Source organism: Lampris incognitus, chromosome 19 (assembly GCF_029633865.1).
Source record: "Lampris incognitus isolate fLamInc1 chromosome 19, fLamInc1.hap2, whole genome shotgun sequence".
NCBI classification, from domain to species: Eukaryota; Metazoa; Chordata; class Actinopteri; order Lampriformes; family Lampridae; genus Lampris; species Lampris incognitus.
In genome coordinates this window covers 2,748,722-2,772,178 of record NC_079229.1, presented here as the reverse complement: position 1 = coordinate 2,772,178, position 23,457 = coordinate 2,748,722, and the positions used below count along the sequence as shown (strand labels likewise).

Below are 23,457 nucleotides of genomic sequence, written 5' to 3'. Positions count from 1 at the left end.
GGATAGGCTGTGGCGACCCCGCGACCCGGTCTGGAAAACGGATGGATATACAGAGCACGGCGCAGGTTCGATCAGTAAAAACTAGCTTGAATTCAAACATGTCCGATCCGAAAGCCTGTGTGAAACAAAACGCTTTAAGAGGCATGGCACATATTTGCCCAGGCTCCTTTTACAGGTCAATAAATTGCCGACCCCACACACGTGATTAATCACATAATGATGACGGTGTCGAGACGCCGTCCAGACGGACGTGTAAAGGCGGACAGCGCCGCCGTGGCCGTCTGCAGGTTCGTCGCTTTCCGGACATTTCCGGCGCTCGTCGTGTTTTGCAGCCGTCCTCCATTTTGCTGCTGAGCGCGTATTGTGAGGCTTCGCCGTGAGGAGCTTTAGCTAGTTGACTCGTCGGCAAGAGAACCCGGGCTGAAGCATTCTCCAGAGGAAATATCGAAATGGACGGGTATGTTTCATCCCCGTTGTTGACTGCACATTTCGAAAAAGACGTTATCTCGGAATAGTGCACTTATTTTTGAAAGGCACCTAAAGCTACAGATTTAGCGTTAGCCTTTGCCAGCGGCAAACGCTACCATAGCCGTGAAGGAAACTGTTAGCTTGCGCCAACGGCCGTCTTTTACGTTAACTTTGTAACATTTCTGGCGAAATGCTCACTATTAAAATGTGGATGCACGTTAAAATACATTGCAAATAGATGCGGGGTCCGGGGGTTGTTGCCCGTTGTTTCATCGTTTTGACCGAGTTAGTTGCTCAGTAGTAGTAGTTCATCAGCTAGTTTGCTAACCACCTAGCTCATTTCGTTAGGCTAGCTTGTTTTAAAATGAAGCAGCCCCCTACCACCCAACTCCACCACGCGATGTTGCTCCTTTTTGTTTTGGCTAACGCTAGCTTGCCTTGGCTAACGGGGCCAGAATCAGCACGCTGAGCCGACTTTTGTCCACATGTGGCAATCTAGCTCCACTTAACGCTATCACGACCTTAACGGCCAATGACGCATTGATAGCTATGGGTTCATGAGCCTTTAAATGTTCGCTGCAAACAATGTTCTGTAGCTAACGCAAGGTTAGCGTCTTGGGTGTAAGAGTTGCTAACCTACACGGGGGCGTTGTTAGAAGTACACGTAATAATTATTTCATTGTCAGCATCAGAATCATCATTGTTGGCCAAGTATACTTACACGTACAAGGAGTTTGACTCCGGTTTTTAGTGGCTGTCAGTGTACTTACACAATAACAACACAACAATCTTAAGGAATATGCTTATATCCTCAGTAATAATGTTTATATATAATTATTTTTATTAACTAATACAATTAATATTAATACAAGTAGCTACAATTATTTAATATAATATATAATATACTTATAGCCTAAGATAATTTTCAGGAATATACAAGGAATGACTATATACAGATGAAAATCGTTTCTGTGAACTCTAAAGAGGATACAGATAGTGCAAAGAAGTGATGAGTGCAAGGAGTGCCTAGACATACATTAAATGGGTTAAAAAAGTTACTCTATATACACAGTAGGTGGTTATGTACAACATACAGCCTGTTCAGAGATACAGTAGTGAGTAATATGTATTGCACATTTGTGTTTTAGACGACTACATGTTTTAGATGACTACAAGCTTATTTGTGTTTTAGATGCTTGTTTAGAGAGAATATACGCTTATGACCTCTAATGACTAGTAGTTCTCTTGATTTCCTATGTTAAAAGCACTTATTGTAAGTCGCTTTGGATAAAACCGTCGGCTAAATGACTGTAATGTAATGTAGACTGAAATAAACATGAATGATTTGTAGGTACAGTGGGTATTATGGTGGTTCAGGTTATTGGTCAGTGCCACAGTGAGTTAACTGTTCATAATTTTGACAACGAGGGGGAAGAAACTGTTCCTATGTCTGGGGTTCGGTGTACTGTAGCGCCTACCAGAGAGGAGAAGCTGGAACAGGTTGTGTCCAGCTTCGGGGGGTTGCAGTGATATTCCTTGCCTGTTTCCTGACTATGGAGGTGTACAGGTCCTGGATGGTTGGCAGGTCAGCACTGATAATCTTTTCTGCAAACTTGACTGTCCGTTGTAGTTTGTACTTGTTCTGTTTTGTGGCCGATATAAACCAGACAGTGCTGAAAATGCAGAGAACAGACTTGATGACTGCAGTGTAAAACCGGCTCAGCAGCTCCTGAGGCAGGTTGTATTTCCTGAGCTGGTGTAGGAAGTACATTCTCTGTTTGGCCTTTTTGATGACTGTGTTGATGTTGGACTCCCATTTCAGGTCCTGGGACATTGTAGCACCCAGGAACCTGAAGGAATCCACAGCCAACACAGTGGTGTTGAGTATAGGGAGGTGGGCGGCACTGATGTGGGGCTCCTGAAGTCCACTTTCATCTCCACAGTTTTGAGCGTGTTCAGCTCTAGGTTGTTGTGACTGCACCGCAGGGCCAGCTGTCAACCTCCTGTCTATGCAGACTCATCGTCCATCTCGAATGAGGCCGATGGCAGTTGTGTTGTCTGCAAATTTCAGGAGTTGAACAGATGGGTCTCCTGAGGTGCAGTCATTTGTGTAGAGGGAGAAGAGCAGTGGGGAGAGCACACATCCCTTAGAGGCACAAGTGCTGACTGTCCGGGTGCTGGATGTGATTTTCCCTAACTTCACCTGCTGCTTCCTGTCTGTCAGGAACTTTGTGATCCACTGACACAGGTGGAAGGCAGGCACAGTGAGCTGGATAAGTTAGGTGAGTAGGACTTCTGGGATGATAGTGTGGAAATGCCAAGCTGATGTCCACGGACAGGATTCTTGCGTACATCGCTGGGGTGTCTAGATGTTGCAGGATGTAGTGCAGTCCCAAGTTGATTGCATCATCCACTGACCTGTTTGCCCAGTAGGTCAACTGCAGGGGGTCCAGGAAGGGGACCTGCGATTTCCTTCAGGTGGGTCAAAACCAATCTGTCGAAAGACCTCATGGCCACAGACTTCAGGGCGATGGGCTTGTAGTTATTCAGTCCAGTGATGGAGGGTTTCTTGGGGACTGGTATGATAATGGAGCATTTGAAGCAGGAGGGGCTTCACACAGCTTCAGTGAGCCGATGAAGATGGGAGCCAGCTGGTCTGCGCAGGCTTTAAGATGGGAGGGTAACACACCGTCTGGATCTGGTGCCTTCCTGGTCTTCTGTCTCTGGAAGAGCTGACACACATCCTCTTCATGGACCATCAGTGCTGGTGGGGAGTCAGTCGGGATAGGAGGGGTGGTGGTGGGGGGTGCAGTTGCTTGTGAGATTTCTGAGCCGGAGCGGTTGGGGGATGTGAAAGTGGGCAGATTAAACATGCAGTAAAACATATTCAAGTCTTTAGCTAGTTGAAGGTTCTCTACAGTGTGTGTGTGGGGGGATTCCTGTAGTTGGTGATGTCCTGCAGGCCTCACCACCCAGACGCAGGATTGTTGGCTGAAAACCTGTTTTTCAGCTTTTCAGTTAAACAGGTTTTCTGCTAACGATACTGCGTCTGACTTGCGGGGTGACAATTTAAAGGCCCCCCATGTATCAAACGGCTTTCGAAAACCTAAGCTTTGGTCATTCAGACTAGCTAACACTTTGTAAGCCTTCCATAACCCTTTTGGAATATTTGACAGTGACACAGTTTTCATAATTTTGGCTCTGTACACCACCACAATGGATTTGAAATAAAACAGTCAAGATGTTCTTTGAGTGTTGACTCTGCTTTAATTTAAGGGTTTTGTAAAAAAATATATTGTATGAACCGTGTTGGAATTACAACCATTTTATACACACACATGTACACCCGAGCTTTAGGGCCTAATTGGAAAAATATAACATGATCGCAAATGAAATTGTCGTTTTTAATCGTTGGTTGCAAATCCTTTGCAGTCAACGACTGCCTGAAGTCTGGAACCCATAGACGTCAACAAACGCTGGGTTTCTTCCCTGGTCATGCTCTGCCAGGCCTTTACTCTAGCTTTCTTCAGTTGGTGCTTGTTCTTGGGGTTTGTTTTCAGCTTTGCCTTCAACTAGTGAAATGCATGCTCAACTAGATTCAGGTCAGGTGATTGCCTTGGTCATTGCAGAACATTTGGGTAATAAGTCCTTTATCATTAATGATTTTTCTAATAATCTGGACTTTTTTATGGTGACTGACACATGGCTGTCTCCAGGGGACACTTGTTCCCCTAACTGAGGCTAGGCCCCCTAATTTTGCATATTTTCACATTCCCAGACCCTCTGGAAGATGGGGTGGCCTAGCTGTTTTTTATAAGTTAGGTCTTAAGCGCCATCTTGTTAATTTTGTTAATTTTACCTCCTTTGAGGTTTCAAGTTTCTTAATCACTCCCCCTTTACTCTGCATCTTAATTTATAGGCTCCGTAATTCAGTTAGTTTTATTTCTGAGTTTACTGAGCTTCTTATCCATTGATTGTAATGATATGATAGGGTGCCTGTTCTTGACGATTTTTATATTCATGTACATTGTCCTTCCCATTCCCTCACCTCACATTTTTTCTATCTTACAGACTCTTTTAACCACATTCAATCTGTTAAAGGGACCACACTTTCCTAAGGTCACATCTTAGACCTTGTACTCTCATCTGCTTTCTCTCTCAAGTGTCTTAATCTGGTGTATATGCCTTTAACTGACCATAAAGCTGTTGTTTTTAAGGTTCCACTACAGCTCTCTATTCCTTGTTGCTATCCTAAAACACGCTTTCACATTCTCAACGCTGGTTCTGTAGTTAAAATCTGCTTTTAATTCCTCATCCTTTAATTCCACTATATCCTGTCAATCCAGATACAACTGTTAATTTTTTTTTCAATGATCACTGCCTATTTATCTTCGACCAGATTGCACCGTTGAAAACTAAGAAACAAAAATCAAATAACCTTACCTGGTTGAACGATCACACACGAGCCCTTAAAAGACTGTCGAAAATCTGAATGCCAAGAGAAGGTCAACAAGTCCAAAATAGCACATAACACCCTTAAAAACCAAATGTTAATTTACCAGAAAGCAGTTTAGGATGCAATATCAAATTACTTCTCTGAATTGATAATGAGAAATAACCACAATCCTAAAGTTCCCTTTTGCTTAAATGATTCTGTAAATGTTTTTTTTTTAACCTGATGTTGAGCTGTTTGAAGAATTTCTGACTCATTATGTAACTAAGGTAGAGAATATCAGGTCCAAAATCCAGCCTGACCCTTGCATTCTTTCCATTCTCCATGTTAATGCCAACTGTTTTACCCAGTTTAGACCCATTACAATTTCAGTGTTACAGAGTCCCCTATGAACTCCTCTCCTTTATCTTAGACGTTATCCCCACTAAGCTGCTCAATGAGGTATTTTCCACTGTCAGCCCCGTTATTCTGCAAATTCTTATCTAAATAATAATTATCTAACCTCTGGTTCTTTCCCAGACAGTTTTAATCATGCCATTGTTCACCCATTGCTAAAGAAACCTAATTCGGATCCCTCGTCCTTAAGTAACTATAGACAAATCTCCATATTCTTCTCCACTCCTCAGGCATCTTCTCACTTTTCAAAATTGTGTTAAACAATCAATTAAAAACTCCACTGCCATCGCTCCTAAACATTTCCATGCCTCCACAGGTCTGTCATCTGGACCAACTGCTTTTCCACTCTTCATCCTCTCCAGAGCTGCCCTCACTTCCTCTTTGCTAATCCACCGCTTTTCCTGATTTACAATCCCCACATCATCCAACCTTCTCATTTTCTTCATTGATCAGCCCCTCAAAGTATTCCTTCCACCTTGTCACCACACTGTCCTTGCTTGTCAGCACATTTCCACCTCTATCCGTCATCACCCTAACCTGCTGCATATCCTTCCCAGCTCACTACCTCTTTCTAGCCAATCAGTAAAAGTCCTTTTCTCCTTCCTTACTATCCAGCCTCTCGTACAACTTGCCATACGCCTTTTCCTTTGCCTTCGCCATCTCTCTCTTTGCGTTATGCTGCATCTCCTTGAGTCCTGTCTACTTTCTTCATCTTTCTTACTGACTGTACTACAACTTCTTCTTTGCCAACTTTTTCCTTTTTGTACTTTGTTGTAAGTTCTCATTCCACCACCAAGTCTCATTGTCTTCCTTCCTCTGTCCAGATGACACACCAAGTATCATCCTAGCTGTTTCCCTCACCATTTCTGCAGTGGTTTCCCAGCCCTCTGACAACGCTTCACTACCACCCAGTATCTGTCTTAACCCCTCATTGAACTCCACACAACAGCCTTCCTTCTTCAACTTCCACCATTTGATCCTAGGCTCTTTCTTCACTCTCATCCTCTTCTTGATCTTTAAAGTCATCCTACAGACCACTATCCGATGCTGCCTATAGCTGCGATCTCCCCTGTTGCCACCTTTGAGTCTCCAATCTCTCTGATTGCACCTCCTGTATAATATGTAGTCCACCTGTGTGTACCTTCCGCCACTCTTATACGTCACCCTGTGTTCCTGCCTCTTCTTGAAATATGTATTCACCACAGCCATTTCCATCCTTTTTGCAAAATCCACCACCATCTGTCCTTCCCCATTCCTCTCCTTGACACCATACCTACCCATTACCTCTGTTCTTTTCACCAACATGCTCATTGAAGTCCACTCCAATCACCCCTTTCTCCTCCTTGGGTACATTCTCTACCACTTCATCCAACTCACTCCACAATTCTTTTTTCTCTTCCATCTCACACCCAGCTTGTGGGGCACATGTGCTGACAAAATTCATCATCACACCTTTGAATTCCAGCTTCATTCTCATCACTCTGTCTGACACTCTCTTCATCACCAACACACTCTTGACATACTCTTCCTTCAGAATTACCCCTATCCCATTTCTCCTCCCATCCACACAATGGTATAAGAGTTTGAACCCACCTCCACTGCTACTGGCCTTATTCCCCTTCCACCTGGTCTCTTAAACACACAGTGTATCTGCCTTCCTTCTCTCCATCATATCAGCCAGCTCTCTCCCTTTAGCAGTCATAGTGGCAACATACAAAGTTCTGACTCTCAACTCCACACTCCTACTTTTCCTCCTCTCCCGCTGCCTCTGGACACACCTTCTCCTCTCCTCTTTTGCCCGACAGTAGCATAGTTTCCACTGGCACACCTGCTGGCCAACAGTACTGGTGATGGTCGTTGATAAACCGGACCTCGACCTATCTGGTATGGAAATTTGATTTATGATCAGCATATTTGATTTGGCAAAGGTTTTATGCCAGATGCCCTTCCAGATGCAACCCTTCCCATTTATCCAGGCATCGGATCGGCACTAAGAATGCACTGGCTTGTGCATCCCCAGCATATACCCTTCAGAATTCATCCTACTGCTTTTGTCAGTTGTGACATCATCAATAAATACAAGGGAACCAGTTCCTTTGGTGCCCATACATGCCTATGCCATTATACTACCTCCAACATGCTTCACCTTCTCCATACTCTTTTCTTCCCATCGTTATTGTACAAGTTGGTCTTTGTCTCATCTGAATATCCATAGGATGTTTTTCCAGTCCATAAGTTTTTTTTTTCCAGAACTTGATGTGGCCAGATATTGTGAAGGGGTTTTCTGTCACCAGGGAAAAAAATCTTCTGTCATCCACCACAGTTGTTTTCCATGGTCTCCCAGGCCTTTTGGTGTTTGTGCTCACCAGTGCGTTCTTTCTTTTTAAGAAGTACCAAATAGCCTTGTTGGTTTGGCCACACCTAATGTTTGTGCTATCTGGTTTTTTTTTTCTTCCCACAGCCTGATGATGGCTTGCTTCACTGACAGTGACAGCTGTTTGGACTTCATATTTAGCGTTAACTGCAGCAGATTTAAAATGCAAATGCCACTCTTGAAATCAACTCTAGACCTTGTAAATGAAAAATTAAATGAGGGAATAACACACACCTGGCCATGGAAGAGCTGAGCAGCCAATTGTCCAATTATTTTTGCTCCCTTAAAAAGGAAGTTGTCACATAAAAAGTACTGTAATTCCACACCCTTTGCCAGATTTGGATGTACATATATACCCTCAAATTAAAGGTGAAAGTCTGCTCTTTGAGCTCATTTTAATTATTTAATTTCAACTCCAATATTCTGTGCCAAACGGCTAAAATAATAAATTTGTCAGCGTCCAAATATTTATCGGCCTGACTATGTCTTGCAAATACTTATTCATTCATGCTTTTAAATTCTAGTACAACATATACTACATGATCTTGCAAATATATTTTTGGTTTGTAGGATCACCTGTGATCTTTCAGCATATCTTAAACTTGGCTTATCAGTTTTGCCATTTTGTTGGCCAGTTAATTTTTGGCAAAGAATAAATTGTGTTGATTATAAGTCCAGCTGAAGCTGTAACCAACTCACCGCAGACTAGAACTGGTGACTGCATTACTCACTGGTCCATTATCCAGTGTTTCATTCCATATTCAGTCACTCTAATATGCTGTTACTGTTTATTAGCAAGGTATTTCCATCACTAGCGTTCACTTTCAGGATATGAACGATGTTAGTAAATTATTAGGATTTGCTATTATACTGACATTGCAAGAATGTTAACCTCAAGGATTGGTAAGATGTATTACAATTTAAAATGTAGTTTGGATATTACTGTTGTTTTGGTCACTTAAAAAACTCACTTGATTTTAATTTTTCTTTCAGCATCAGCGATGTTGCAGTGGGCGTGAAGGTGAGCTTCAAATCTACCTAATCCCTTATCACCGCATGTCACCCATTTTACTATACAAAGTGTAACAAAAATTGCATTCGTCTACTTTGATATTTTAGCGTCACAATGTTTTACATCAACAAAATGTCTCAGCATTTGCTCAGTTGAGGATTTATCTTACTCACAGCCTCAGTGTTTCCCATATATATATATATATATATATATATATATATATATATATATATATATATAATAATTTATTTGGGTAGCCCACCCAAGTAGATTTTCTGCCACTCAAAAATAATTTATGAAGGGGGGGGGATGTTTTATATAGTTTTTCCTTTTAAAAGTCAGACTTATTTGCGGCTGAGTGCGAGTGCGAGAGACTTGTTTTGCGTTTTTCTTTTCACGTTAATCCGCTGCCTCCCCAGAGGAGGGGGGTGAGTCGGGTACCCGCAGTTGCCTTGCACCTTGCTAGAGGTTCTTAGGGGTTAACCAAGTCTTACGTGCTCTGGGCAAGCCCCCGAACCTGTAAGCCACAGGTTCATATATGTAAATCTTCTTACTACTTTTCCTTCCTACATACAATATCACTGTATTAGATAATGTAGCAGAGATCCACACGTAAAGTGGACATCAGCGATTTTGATTTGGAACACTTTATAATATTCGATTAAACTCTATCTACATCCTGACAGCTATCAAATAACTGAGAAAAAAAACCCCAGTTTCTGTGACTTCCCAAGGGACTGTACACATAGACAACTTTTTCTCTATACCTGGTCCTTATCAATCAGTTCTTTGCAAGCCACCTTCTCCATTTGTCCCTGCGTGCTGTAAATCACTTTGGCCATTCTCAAGGCTTTTAGGCAGAAGTGAGGGAGCAGAGTCTTGTGCATTATGTGTAGGATCCACAGATACCACTTTTTTTCAGACCAAGTACAAGTACTTACATTTGGGTAATTGCCGATACTGATTACCGATATGAGTACTACGATTACAGTTCTAACAATGACTTTGAAAACACGTTTTATTTTCATCAGATGTTCCTCACTTTCTGACTAATAAATTAAATATAAAACATGATGCTGGTGCTGACTTTTTAACATTCAACTTTGTGTTTTCCTGAACAAACATGGCACTGCCACTCGGTGAATTTCAATACAAAATACAACTGTAGCTGAACAACTGAAATATGTCAGTGCCAGACATGGACATACCCACAACTACAACCCCCACCCTCCTCACAGACCTATACAATATCCCCAACCATACTCCCACCCCGCCTGGTATGCCACCTGAAATAACATGTATTACACCATAACAAAAACTAACAAAGTAATAAGTATAGATTAAATGAACAAAAGAAAAGGGGGGAAAATAACTAATAATTGAATAAGCAAAACGGAAAAGGCGAATAGAAGAGAAAGGGTTGGGAACTAGATTGCAAGCCCATCAACCCCAGCCACCAACTGAGCATTGAACTCCTCCACTAAGTAAAAAGGGCTTCCATGTCGAGTGGAATTTGGATATAGATCCTCTCATGGTATATCTAATCTTTTCAAATTTCAATGACTGCATAACCTCTGCAATCCCAGCGTGTGGAATTGGGAGGGGCAGCCTCCTTCCATGTGAACAGTATCAATCTCCTAGCTAATACAGTAGTGTCGGCCAAGGGATTTGTCTGAGTAGCATTTAGATGTGCACCAGGTGGAACGACCCCAAAGATGGCACCCAGAGGAGAAGGTTCAATTGGGAAACGTAAAACAGTGGCCAAGACCTTGAAGATGGAATGCCAGATCTGAGTTAGTTTCGGGCAGCACCAGAACATGCAGTGGCTTGTTTGCACCTGTCACATGTTGGGTTTAAATCTGGGTTAATTTTAGCCAATTTCTCTTTGCATTAATGAAGGGGGATTACACCATGTCTTGCATATAGAGGAGGCGTGTATCCTCTTAATTACTAGATCCCAAGTGTCCTCTGGAATGGATATTTCCATATCAGTCTCCCATTGATTTATTTTTATTTATTTATTTTTAGTTGTTCAAGTGATATTTGGCCAAAAGTATTAATTGCATAATACAATTTACTGATAAACCCTTTTTCAGCAGGATTAATTTCAAGAATGTGGTCCTGTTGGGTCTTTGGAGGCAGAACTGGGAAACGATTAAATTTAGATTGAGTAAAGTCACGAATCTGCAAATACCTGAAAAGGTGACTTAAAGAGAAATTAAACTTTTCAAGACAGCTGATCGAAAGACGCAAAAGTGTCATCAATAAATAGATCCTCCAAAGTGAATACTCCATTGAGTCTGCAAAGCTCAAATGCTCCATCACCAATGGGAGGGAGGGGGGATTTATTTTATTTATTTATTTGTATTTGGGGTACCAATAGTGGGATCTTTACATTTGAATGCCTGTCTAAATTGTTTCCAAATTTTAATAGACTCACACATGACTGGGTTATCAGTAAATTTGGATATAGGGTGAACCCAAGGCAGTGCTGAGCAGAGAAGCGAGTGCAAACATACATGGGAGACAGATGACATCTCAAAGGCAAACCAACATGGAATTTCATTGCCTGTGAACTTGACTGCCAAAAGGACAGCGCCCTCACATCACAGGACCAGTAATATTGATGAAAACTTGATAAGACCATTCCACTAGCTTCACGGGGTTTCTGAAGGACCGCTTCACGTATTCAAGTCAATTTTCCATTCCAAATAAATGATGAAATAAAGTTATCTAGTGGAGTGTCTTTTAAATATAAACTGGTATAGATTGAAAGAGGTATAAAAATTGGGGTAAGATATTAATTTTAACTACATTAATACAACCTGTGAGAGATAGAGGGAGACCAGACCAGCGTTCCAGATCAAGTCTAGTACGGCCTAGCAGAGTTAGAAAGTTACGTTTAAAAAGATCATTATACCTCTGTTACAACAATGACAAGATAAGTACATTTCTTATGTGAAATCTTGAACGGAAGAGAGCCAAGCGGACATTTTTCTGCTGTGGAGTTAATTGGGATTAGTTCACTTTTATGTAAATTGAGTTTGTATCCGGAAAAAATTCCAAAATCCTTCAATAATGTCAAGCTCATAGGGATGCAGATCAAGGGGTCAGATACAAAAACCAATAGGTCATCAGGAAAAAGTGATAACCTTATGTTCCTGGTCTCTATGAATACCACGGATGTTGTGGTTGCTATGGTTGCTACGCAGGGCCATGGCCAGAGGTTCTATTGCTATCGCAAAGAGGGCACCCCTGTCTAGTTCCTCTGTGTAATTGGAAAGAGGAACAGATTATATAATTTTTACATATTTAGGTCTTCGGGGATGCATACAGTAATGTGACTCACGATATAAACTTATTACTGACACCAAATATTCACAAAAAACAAAACAAAAACCAGAACAACAAAAACGTCCCACTCCACCAGGTTGAAAGCCTTTTCTGTGTCAAATGATACCACCACCACCAACTGGGGTCTGAGAAGACTTGGAATAAAAAATGTTAAAAAGACAATGAAGATTAAAAAAGGAGTTCCTGTTTTTTGACAAATCCGTCTGGTCTGGGGAAATAATTGGAAGCATTGTCTCTAAATGATGAGCTAAGGCTTTAGCCAGTGTTTTCACATCAGTAGGTAGTGAGTCAGGTCAGTAAGATGCACAATTGAGGGTTTTTTTATCCTTCTTGAGAAATATAGAAATTGAGGCCCGGGGTCCGCGGTGGTGTAGCGATTTAAGCATCGGCTTTGTGTCGATGCAGTTGCCCACTGGGGATCGGGGTTTGCGTCCCGGTCTCGTCAGATCCGACTATGGCCGGATTCGATGAAGCAGCAATAATTGGCAACGCTGTCTTCGGGAGGGGGGCGGAGTCGGCTTCAGTTCGTCACATGAATGCGTCTCTGTGTGTATCGGAAAAAGCAGTGGTTTGGCCTGGATTCGCCTTGTCACGAAAGTGGGGAGGCGTCTCCTTCGAGACCGCTGGCCGGAGAGATGCAGTTGGTGAACACATAAAGTATGAGGGTGGGTTTGAACTAAAATAGGGATCGATTGGCCACTAAATTGGGAGAAAAAAGGGAAAAATCGGGAATAAATTTGAGGAAAAAAAAGAAAGAAATTGAGGCCTCACATAACGAGGGAGGGAGTGAGTGCTGAATGATTCGCCAAACATTTTGGCATTTCGGCCAATAGTGGGGAAAGAAGCTTTGAAAATTTCTTAAAAATTTGGTAGGGGAACCATCTGGCCCTGGAGACGTACCACTCTACATGGTTCCAGTTGCTTGAATTATTTCAATTTCAGAGATGGGCTCCTCAAGTCTATCTTAAACATTCACATCAGTGGAGGGGATCTTGTTTTTGGAAAAAAAGAATCCATTAATGACTGAACTTTAGGGGGGTCAGAAGCATAAAGTTTTGAATAAAAATTACGAAATGTATCATTTATTTCATCATGGTCAGTAATGACTATATCTGAGAGAGTACACATTTCTACTATTGTTTGACGAGCTGATGCTTGGCGAAGCTGATGTGCAAGAATTCTACTCAATTTTCCCCCCTGTTCATAATTATTGTAGCACAGTTTCAAAAGGCGACACTTTGCATGTCCAGTTTACAAAACTTCAAATTATGTGTGTAGTGAAAGACGTTTTTTTTATACAGGTTGGGTGATGGGGAAGTGGCATAAGTTCTATTAAGTTCCAGGATTTCATCCTGTACGGCATTAATATGTTGCATTTTACATTTTCGGACGTAGGCAGAGTAAGATAATTTGACCCCACATACAAGCTTTTCATGTCTCATAAAGTTACCATGGATATGTCTGGGGTTCGATTTATTTCGAGAAATGAAATAACATGATTAGATAGAAATGTGATAAAAGCTTTGGCAGAAAGTAGAAGAGAGTTAAAATGCCATGGTCAGCGAGATAAGGGTAGGTTTGATTAAAGCAAACTCAAGAGCCAGTGCCCGCGTAGCGTAGTTATGTGTTATGTTATTATGTAACCCAATTTCCCGCTTGGGGATGAATAAAGTATTCTGATTCTGATTAATATCTCAGTTGGGTATTTATCGTGACAGAATATAGAGTTTAAAAACCGGCCGCCAATTTGACCGCCCATGGTGGTTTTAGGTAGGAGTGAAATCCCGGTCGTTCTAGTGTTAAAAACGGGTATGTATTTTAATGCAACGTCAAACTGTACTGATATAAACGGTATTGTTTCATCCTGTATCTTGTTTGAAAATATATCGATACAACATAAAAAGTCGATGTACCGCCCAGCCCTACAGCCTTCCCCGCCATCTGATACAACTCACCACCAGGTGGTGATCAGTGGCCAGCTCTGCTCCTGTCTTTTCTTGTTCTTCTTCTCTTGTTCTCGTTTTTGTTTCTTTTTAAAGTGTAACTTTGGCAACAGGCTGACACACACATACTACACACATTCACATCATGTCTTTGGACTGTGGGAGGAAACCAGAGCCCCCGGAGGAAACCCATGCCGACATGGGGAGAACATGCAAACTCCACACAGGACGACTCGGGATGACCCCCAAACTTGGACTACCCCGGGGCTCGAAACCAGAACCTTCTTGCTGTGAGGCAACCGTGTTAACCACTGCGCCACCGTGCCGCGTCATTTCAAATGAAAGCCCTCATATGTTTCACAGGTTTTTTTTTAAAAAAAAAAAATCATTTTATCCAGTTGTTTTTGCAGCACAGCGAACAATATAAACGTGGTCGACTGATACTCTTCTCATCTACTAACTTTTAGTCGACTATTAGGGGGCAGCCCTAATAATGTTTTGTGTAAGATGTTTTGATCAAAACTTTGTGTTAGGATTTAAAGTGATCCTGCTGTTTTTACAACTTATTTGATGGTATGTTCTCAATATTTATGCTTATTATGCTTTTAGTTATGCTTCTTGTATTATGCATATGGTATGTCCACTTCCCTGTCGTTTCCTTTTTTCCCCTCTCCTCTTATCTGCTGCTTTGTTGAAGTTCAATGATGCATTTGAAACTTGGGAAAGTTGAATATAATATAATATGAAAAAATGTTTCATTCAAAATCATTATTGGAAGTTGTAGCGCAACATTTTTTCCCACAGCAGGCGTGCAGCTGCCACTGTAGGCTACGCGTGGGAAATTGTGGTTGCTCACTTATGGACAACCTGAGACGGACGGTTAGTAGGGATGTTGCGTGCGCAACTGCCTCTGGGCTATGTGTGGCAAGTTATAGTCACTGTCTCACTCATGGACGGCCCGAGAGGGACGTCTGCTGTTAGCCCCTTGTCATTGAACACTGCATTGCTGCACCTACATATATGCACATACACGGTACAACTACAGGTGCGCTGTGGGTCTGGAAGGTTTCATGCTTGTTTCTATGACAGTCATGTTTCTTTAAAGTGTTTCTTTATAGTGGTCATATCAGAATGGTTCTGATGAAACTGGAACGCCTCATGACCAGGCTAGAACAAAACACACTTGTTACTACCCCTTGTAAACCAGACCTCATTTGTTGAGTGGCAGCTGCATTTCCCCATGCACAAAACAGGGTAGTCTTCCCTGTAAGGGAAAAGGAATGGTCTTAAAACACTGACTCCTCAGATAAAGTAGTTCTTTGCTGCCTGATAATTTAATTAATAGTTTATGTAGGGCTGCTTCCTGGCGAGATGAGTCTCAGTCGACCAAGTTTTCATTGGTCACTTAGTCTCAGAAAAGAAGAAGAAGAAGAAGAGAAAAGGAAGAAAAAAACTATGAAATGCTTAAAAAAAATAGGAAACAATAAAAAAAAACATGTATGAGTTGTATGAGGCGCTTTAATTTGAAGCAACAGACACAGTTGGTGTCCGTTATTGTGTTGGTGTTACACGTTCATAAGTTGTGTGAATGTGTTGAAATAAGTTGACAAAATGTTCAGGCTCTTTGCTGGTTGTTCCAACACATCCAGAATCTCTTCGTGACCTCTTGCTGGTGTCGTTAAAAGGCGACTTGTTTCGTGCATGCGCTTGTCAAATTTATATTGTAGAGGCTCATTATTATTATTGTTTTGTATTTCTCTGTAATGTAATGCAGTGTTAACTATCTTACTTATAATATTATCCAAAGGAGTTGAATCAAGTGCAACTGGACTTGGTATATATCCGTGAAGACGTTTCGCCTCTCATCCAAGAGGCTTCCTCAGTTCGTGCCTTTCTGACTAGACTAAGCTAGTCTTCACGGATATATACCAAGTCCAGTTGCACTTGATTCAACTCCTTTGGATAACCATGACCTGGATGAATGAGAACATTCACAGACATACTTATAATATTCTTTCTCAGCCCTTGAACTAAAACCATTTTATGATGCCCCAAAAATATATATATTTACACAATTAAATTAATATCAAATGTGCGATGACTAGTCGACATATAGCTTGAACTAACGACTACTAGTTGACTGGGAAGACTTTGGTCGGGGGCAGTCCTAATTTTATATCTCGGCCAAAAAGAAAATTGCCAGCTTTTGGTAGAGAAAACTTAAGGTTATTTCCGTAACCCCGGTTCTCTGAGCAGCATGAGTGAGCTGTCTCAGTATGGGATACCCCCCCTCGCATATTCACAGAAGAGCTGATATTCAGTCACCTCTTCTGTGAATACGTGTGGGGGCGTATCCCATAGTGAGACATCAAAAAGAATGCTATGAAAGAGAACATTTCTTACATTCTTCTTGCTCAGACATTCTGGGTTCCCATTTCAGTCGAAGTCAACGCTAACTCTATTGCCCTTCAATTTATCTCTCTTGTGTTATTGAACCAGGCCTGCAATGTCCAGTTTTATCGTAACCATAAAAAATGTTGGTGAAAGAGGAACAATTGGTTCAAATTCACTCAGACAGAAAGGGCAAAGGGGTGTGTATGAAGCTATTAAGAATTGTGTGTGTAATGGGTCCCCAGCTAGGTATCCCGTCATCCTATCAGTCAGGTTTAAGAGCCAGGGTGCACACCAGCCGCTCGCTGGCTGTGGTACAGAGCTCCATACAGTCCTTTGGGAACCAGAGCAGCTTTTGATAAAATGACATGTCTAGACATCCTAAATGCAACATGATTTAAACCCATACCAGGAAAGGAGGAACAGGACTACTTTTCTATTTATTTTAAATTTATTTCTGATTTTTCCCCTTTTTCTCCCAATTTAGTGGCTAATCGATCCCTATTTTAGTTCAAACACCCACCCTCGTACTGTATGCGTTCACCAACTGCATCTCTCCGGCCAGCAGTCTCGAAGGACACGCCTCCCCACTTTTGTGACAAGGCGAATCCAGGCCGAACCACTGCTTTTTCCGACACACACAGAGACGCATTCATGTGACGAACTGAAGCCGACTCCGCCCCCTTCCCGAAGACAGCGTTGCCAATTATTGCTACTTCATCGAGTCCGGCCATAGTTGGATCTGACGAGACCGGGGCGCAAACCCCGGTCCCCAGTGGGCAACTGCATCGACACAAAGCCGATGCTTAGACCGCTACACCACCGCGGACCGTCCAGGACTACTTTTCTGCTGGTGCTTTATGCCCCCTTGCCCCCAACCTTTCCTTTATACCTTCCTCTGTTTCTTTAAACTGTCATCAGAGGGCTTTGTCTTGGAGACAGTTGTCTGGAAAATGGGAATTGTTTTTTCATGGATTTTGAAACCTTCTGTCTTTGTGTTTTTTTTTCTTTTTTTGCCACAGAGAGGATCCGATGAGCTGAGTATGTACAACAGTCCCAACTCTGGCATAAGCAGTATGAGTGGTGAGTTCGTCCCTACCTCTCTTCCCTTGTCTGGCAACCCCTGAAAAGTTAGGGGGTGGAGCGTCATAAAGCACGTCGATCTGCAGTCTCTGACAGCCTTACGAGACATGAAGGAGTAATACAATATTTGAAAGCAGTCCTCCTTCCCAGAGAAATATTTGGAAATATATATGGATACTTTCCCATGACGGTATTTAATTGGGATGAACATGATGTATGGTATTGATATATTGACTAGTATTGATGTATAGTAGTGTGTTCAATTTGTGGAAAAAGAGGTTAAAAATAGTACCTCAAAGGGTTTAGGTGGAATGTGGTGTGGTGGCCTTCTCACACCTGAGAGTTTGAACCAAGGTTCATGTCTTTGTTACATTTTATACATTTGATGTGGGTTTTGGTTTCACATTGCAATTATGTGAGCGCATTTAAGAACTTCACATGACATACTTAAGTCCCGTCATCATCATCTACGTAGATTGCGTCTTCCTATACTTGACATTGACTGGTTTGTACATGGGCGTGTGTCTGATGTTGGCACGTTGTCAATTCGGTGGGTAGCCTTCTATCGCTGTTTGAATTAATGGAGAAAAATTAATGAACAGATTCATTTTGTTGCCACTATAATAATAATATAACATAATAATAGTGTCAGCATTTTTGAGTTTTTCCTAGTGGACTTTTTATATCGTCGGACTATATTTCAATTAAAAACTTAGTCTTCTCCTCTCCCCATGTGCGAACGTAGCTCATTTTTCCGGTTCTGACAATAGCCTGCCGGAATTTCTGTAATTGGTCCAAAAAAGTCTGAACCCTACAAAACATATTTTCACTCTAGAAATGAACCATTCACCTCCTTTAGTCGGACCAAGGTTCAGCTGTTTGGTTCGGACCGTGGCCTGCGGGAGGTTTCACACCTGTAAATTTGGTTGGGATCAAACTGAAAAGTCCAAAAGTCTGGACCAAATGAGGTAGGCGTGAAAGGGCCCTAAAAGAGCTTTTTAAAGCAATGAAAGGATTCAGTAAAAAAAAAAAAAAAGCTGGTGTGGTAAGAGGAGCTGCCAAAGAAAGAACAGCATGTTTTTTTGTTTTTAAAAAAAGAATTAATTTAATTCATTTTTTATTTCCCCCCCTTTTCTCCCAAATGTACTTGGCCAATTACCCCACTCTTCCAAGCTGTCCTGGTCGCTGCTCAACCCCCTCTGCCGATCCGGGGAGGGCTGCAGACTACCACATGCCTCCTCCCATACATGTGGAGTCACCAGCTGCTTCTTTTCACCTGACAGTGAGGAGTTTCACCAGTGTGACGTAGCGTGTGAGAGGATCACACTATTCCCCCCAGTTCCCCCTCTCTCCCGAACAGAGGAGGCGCTAGTGCAGCAACCAGGACACATACCCACATCCGGTTTCCCACCCGCAGACACGGCCAATTTTGTCTGTAGGGACACCCGAATAAGCCAGACGTAACACGGGCATTCGAACTGGCGAACCCCGTGTTGGTAGGCAATGGAATAGATGCGCTATGCCACCTGGACGCCCGAACAGTGTTTTTTAATGCCTGTCATGGCAAGGTGGAAAGACCCAAGTGTAAATAAATGAATCAGGATGACTATGTTTATGTGATTTAATGCTACTTGTCAATGTTTATCTCATTTCAGATGGGACTTCTAATGGCAGTGATAGTAAAAAGCTGAGGGTGGAGGAAGCCCCCCCATCCCGAGTGCTCCATATTAGGAAGTTGCCTAATGAAGCCTCAGAGACTGAAGTCATTGCTCTTGGCCTGCCCTTTGGGAAGGTCACCAACATCCTCACCCTGAAGGGAAAGAATCAAGTGAGTAGGGGAAACCAGGTCTGCGCACTGTGACACACAAGAGGTTGTGTACATGGCATCATTTGTGTTTCTATTAGAGGTGGAACTGAAATCAGGACTAGGAAGTCCTACAGGAAAAGTAAAATAACTACAATGCTTCTAGGAATGGTTGTTTTGGATTCATTTAAGTTTTACAGCAAAGTGGAGTTCATTATGTAGTTTGTCTGATTCAGGCAGTGACGGGGGCAGCGTGGTAGGTGTCCTTGAATATTGTGTAGCGTTGCTCCAGAGGGTTGTTTTTTTGTGTCATGTGGGACATTTAACATGCTGTCTTGTATTTTGGCAGTTCATGGCTGATGTTTGCTATGTTAAAATCCCCAAGGGTAATGAGTAGGGAGTCTGGATATTTGCTCTCCATGTTTGTAATTTGATCAGCCAGGTCTTCTAACGTTAACATTAACATTTTAACAGTGTTTTATTGTCTGATTAAATGCTTTGGGGCATCTAGATTTACATCTTATCGGATCACGTTATTCAGCGTCCATATAAACAGGTAGTTGGAACCTCTAGTCAGAATGGCCTCAGTCAGGCTGAAGTAATGTTGTCCATGTAACCGCAGCTGGTGATTATTGTTGATCAGTGATGTGTTGTCCATGTAACTGCAGCTGGTGATTATTGTTGATCAGAGATGAGTTGTCCATGTAACCACAGCTAGTGGTTATTGTTGACAAGTGATGAGTTGTCCATGTAACTGCAGCTGGTGATTATTGTTGACAAGTGATGAGTTGTCCATGTAACTGCAGCTGGTGATTATTGTTGATCAGTGATGAGTTGTCCATGTAACTGCAGCTGGTGATTATTGTTGATCAGTGATGAATTGTCCATGTAACTGCAGCTGGTGAGTATTGTTCATCGGTGAGGAGTTGTCCATGTAATCGCGGCTAGTGGTTATTGCTGATCAGTGATAAGTTGGAAGAAATAAACTGGGTCATTCTTCTTTCCTTTCTCTCAACAAGGCGTTCTTGGAAATGGGCACTGAGGAGGCAGCCATCACCATGGTTAACTACTACACCACTGTGACCCCTCATGTACGCAATGTCCCTGTTTTCATCCAGTACTCCAACCACAAAGAGCTCAAGACGGATGCTGGCAACCAAGTAAGTGGAGAATGACAGAAATGTTACCACTGTATCGCCAACAATTCACCAAGGAGGATTGAGTTTGTTTGGTTAAGTTCGGTTTAGACATACTTTAAACAGTGACATTCTCATGAGATAATACTTGAAAGCTGTGTTTTAGCATGTTTTACTGTGTGAACATTTTTAATTGAATATTTCTTAAAGACTACATGAAAAGGCATTTCGAGTGTCACAAGCTTCCGAGATGTGACACATTTCCCACAGAAACAGGCTGCTGAGGTGGGATGTAATAGGGGGGGCAAGGGGCAAGCATTGGATTTGATTTATTTTTCTAACATAGATGAACTCCAACTATTGTTTTTGTAGCCACGGCGTTTTGGGAAAGAAAAAGTGTTTTCTTTCCCCAAATTTGGTCTTAAGGAAATTAAAAACACTAGTGATGAAAACCTAAATGTTTTGTAGAAACTAATTGCTGAAAGCAACTTGTTGAAAGTTCTCAAAATGCATGTAAATGTTAATTGGCACGGAAATGTTTTGAAAAAACAAAAAACAACCTTCTTTGTTTGACTGGAAAAAACGACAACATGCATTTATTTGCTTTGAGACCAAAGCTGTGCAGGATGTAAATGGCATCCCCTGACCAAAAAGTAGCACGGTGGTCAATGACGGGTACTATCTGACTGTATTACTCGGTAGTCAGTGAAGGTATGAACCTTGTATTACACTGTAGTCAGTGAAGGTACGGACCTTGCTGTAAATTGTAATGAAAAATGAAGCCTCTGAAAGATAGTAAAATCTTGTTTGTTGTGGCCCAGTATTACCACACTGACAGTAACTGACATATGTTGTTTCTCCATAGCGGACCCAGGCAGTGTTGCAGGCTGTTTCAGCTGTCCAGTCTGGTGGTTCTCCCAGTTCAGATGTTCAGGAGGCCCTGGCAGCAGCCTCTAGCCCGGTCCTCCGCATCATCATTGACAACATGTTCTATCCCGTCACGTTAGATGTTCTCCAACAGGTACCAAAACAGAAACATCAGGCATACAGTGGAAAAACTCACCGAGATAGTCCAGTGTTGGCCACAAGAGGTTTCAGGTGGCACTTTCTAGAACCTTCTGTTTGTATTATAATGTTAATAACCATAATTGATGTGATTCTTTGTTGGTTTTTTTGTTTTTTTTCCAGATTTTCTCTAAGTTTGGGACAGTCATGAAGATAATTACTTTCACGAAGAACAATCAGTTCCAGGCCCTGCTTCAATTCAGTGACCCTGTGAATGCTCAGCAGGCCAAGCTAGTGAGAATTCATGTCATTTCACACAACTTCCCACCATACTCTTTCACATAAATCACTGCATATTAAATTTAAAGTGGCTGTACACAACTTTTAACCCCCCCCCCAAGCTTCCAAGTGTTTTTATGCGCGACTGTCGCAAATACAGCCGGATCGCTTTCCGTTTATTAGCTGCCTGGCTACTGTCCAAAGCAAGAAATAACCGTAAGAATCCCAATTGAACTAGAAACCCCCATCTCAGTGCTCTGATAAGGCAGAGTAAAACATCTGGTAGTGTTAGCAGGTAGGCAGGTTGTGTTACTTACTAATCCAGTAGACAGAATGCCAACTGAATGTCAGTTGGGAATCCTCTGAAGTCTCAGGTGTTGTATTGAACTCTTTTTTCCCCGTCGAGATCTGTTTACCCCTAGCCTGAGTTTGATACAACATCAGTGACCCTTGACCTAACCTCAACCTAATGCTAACCTTGATCTAACTTCAACCTAACCCTAAGCTTTACCTAACTTCAACCTTAGCCTAAGCTTAACCTAACCTCAACCTAACCCTAAGCTTTACCTAAAGCTCACCTTAACCTAGTCGTAACTGATAGCTAACCTGTTTCCATGTGAATGTTTTAATCTGGCTGGGGGAAAACATTTAGAAGTTGTGCATTGTCAAATCATGATTTATATTTTAATCTTATTTTGCAGCCCTAGCACACATGTATTGTCTCAATTTTATTCACACACACACACACAAGCACCCTTCCTCCACGCCTCTGGGGTCCATTCTGTGGGACGTACAGAGTTCCATGAACCCAGGCCTATAACAAGTGGTGATGGTGCCAACAGAAGAAGCCTTGCACCTGTCCTTCATGTAACAACTGAGTATACTTCTTTCTCACGTCTCTCTCTTCAGGCCCTTGATGGCCAGAACATCTACAACTCATGCTGCACATTGCGCATTGATTTTTCCAAGCTGGTAAACCTTAATGTGAAGTACAACAATGACAAGAGTCGTGACTATACGCGACCCGAGCTCCCAGCGGGAGATGGTCAACCCAGTCTTGACCCGTCAGTGGCCGCAGCCTTCAGTAAAGATTCCAACTCCCTGCTCGGTAAGATCCCAGGTAGATCCCTATTTTATTTTTTACTACCTCATCTTTCCCACTTTCTCTTGCCTCTGCTTCTAGCATTAGATGGCCTGTGCGGCATTTGTCATACTGCAGTGTGATATATATGATCCACTGTAGCTTGCTGTTTGTGCTGCTTCACACGCAGTATTTCAGTCTTTTAACATATGTACATAATACGCGAGCTTTGTTAAAGACTTGTTTTTGTTTAACATGCTCTGCCAGGCAGATACTTCAAATAATTACTTTAATTAAATAATACAGGTTAAATATAGTTAAATAATACCCAGCAACTGTTTGTGTGTGAATTTGCCAAACCAGTCAATTCTTGTGTACAAAAAAAAAAACTTAAAGCAAAGAACCACAGAAAGTTGAATTAGTTCATCCGGACACAACGTTTACTGGGAGAAACTTTAAGTGACCTCTTCAGTTTCAACTGACTGCAGGTATCCCCAGCCTTACAAACAATACAGTGGAATAGCACCCGAAAACAACAATCAGTTTCATATGCAAATTACCGTGACCATTACCTAGAGTTACAATGGTAATGTACTATTCACAGAGGATTGGGGAATAGTTGCAATTATAGCATTTTACAATGGCGACAGATGTATTCTTAGGACCGCCCCATCAATT

General features: G+C 42.0%; 1 protein-coding gene across 2 annotated transcripts in view; it reads left to right on the top strand.

Moving 5' to 3' along the window:
• Positions 1-364: 364 nt before the first annotated feature.
• ptbp2a (polypyrimidine tract binding protein 2a) overlaps positions 365-23,457 on the top strand; it is a 31,536-nt gene continuing 8,443 nt past the window's right edge. The window contains exons 1-8 of one of the 2 annotated variants that reach the window (XM_056299016.1): positions 365-457; positions 8,685-8,712; positions 17,414-17,474; positions 19,130-19,302; positions 20,298-20,438; positions 21,280-21,435; positions 21,603-21,713; positions 22,608-22,806. In XM_056299016.1, the coding sequence (XP_056154991.1) occupies positions 450-457; positions 8,685-8,712; positions 17,414-17,474; positions 19,130-19,302; positions 20,298-20,438; positions 21,280-21,435; positions 21,603-21,713; positions 22,608-22,806 (877 nt within the window). In that variant the 5' untranslated portion in view covers positions 365-449. Of the gene's footprint in view, positions 458-8,684; positions 8,713-17,413; positions 17,475-19,129; positions 19,303-20,297; positions 20,439-21,279; positions 21,436-21,602; positions 21,714-22,607; positions 22,819-23,457 lie in introns of both variants that reach the window. The other variant, XM_056299015.1, reaches the window with a different exon arrangement.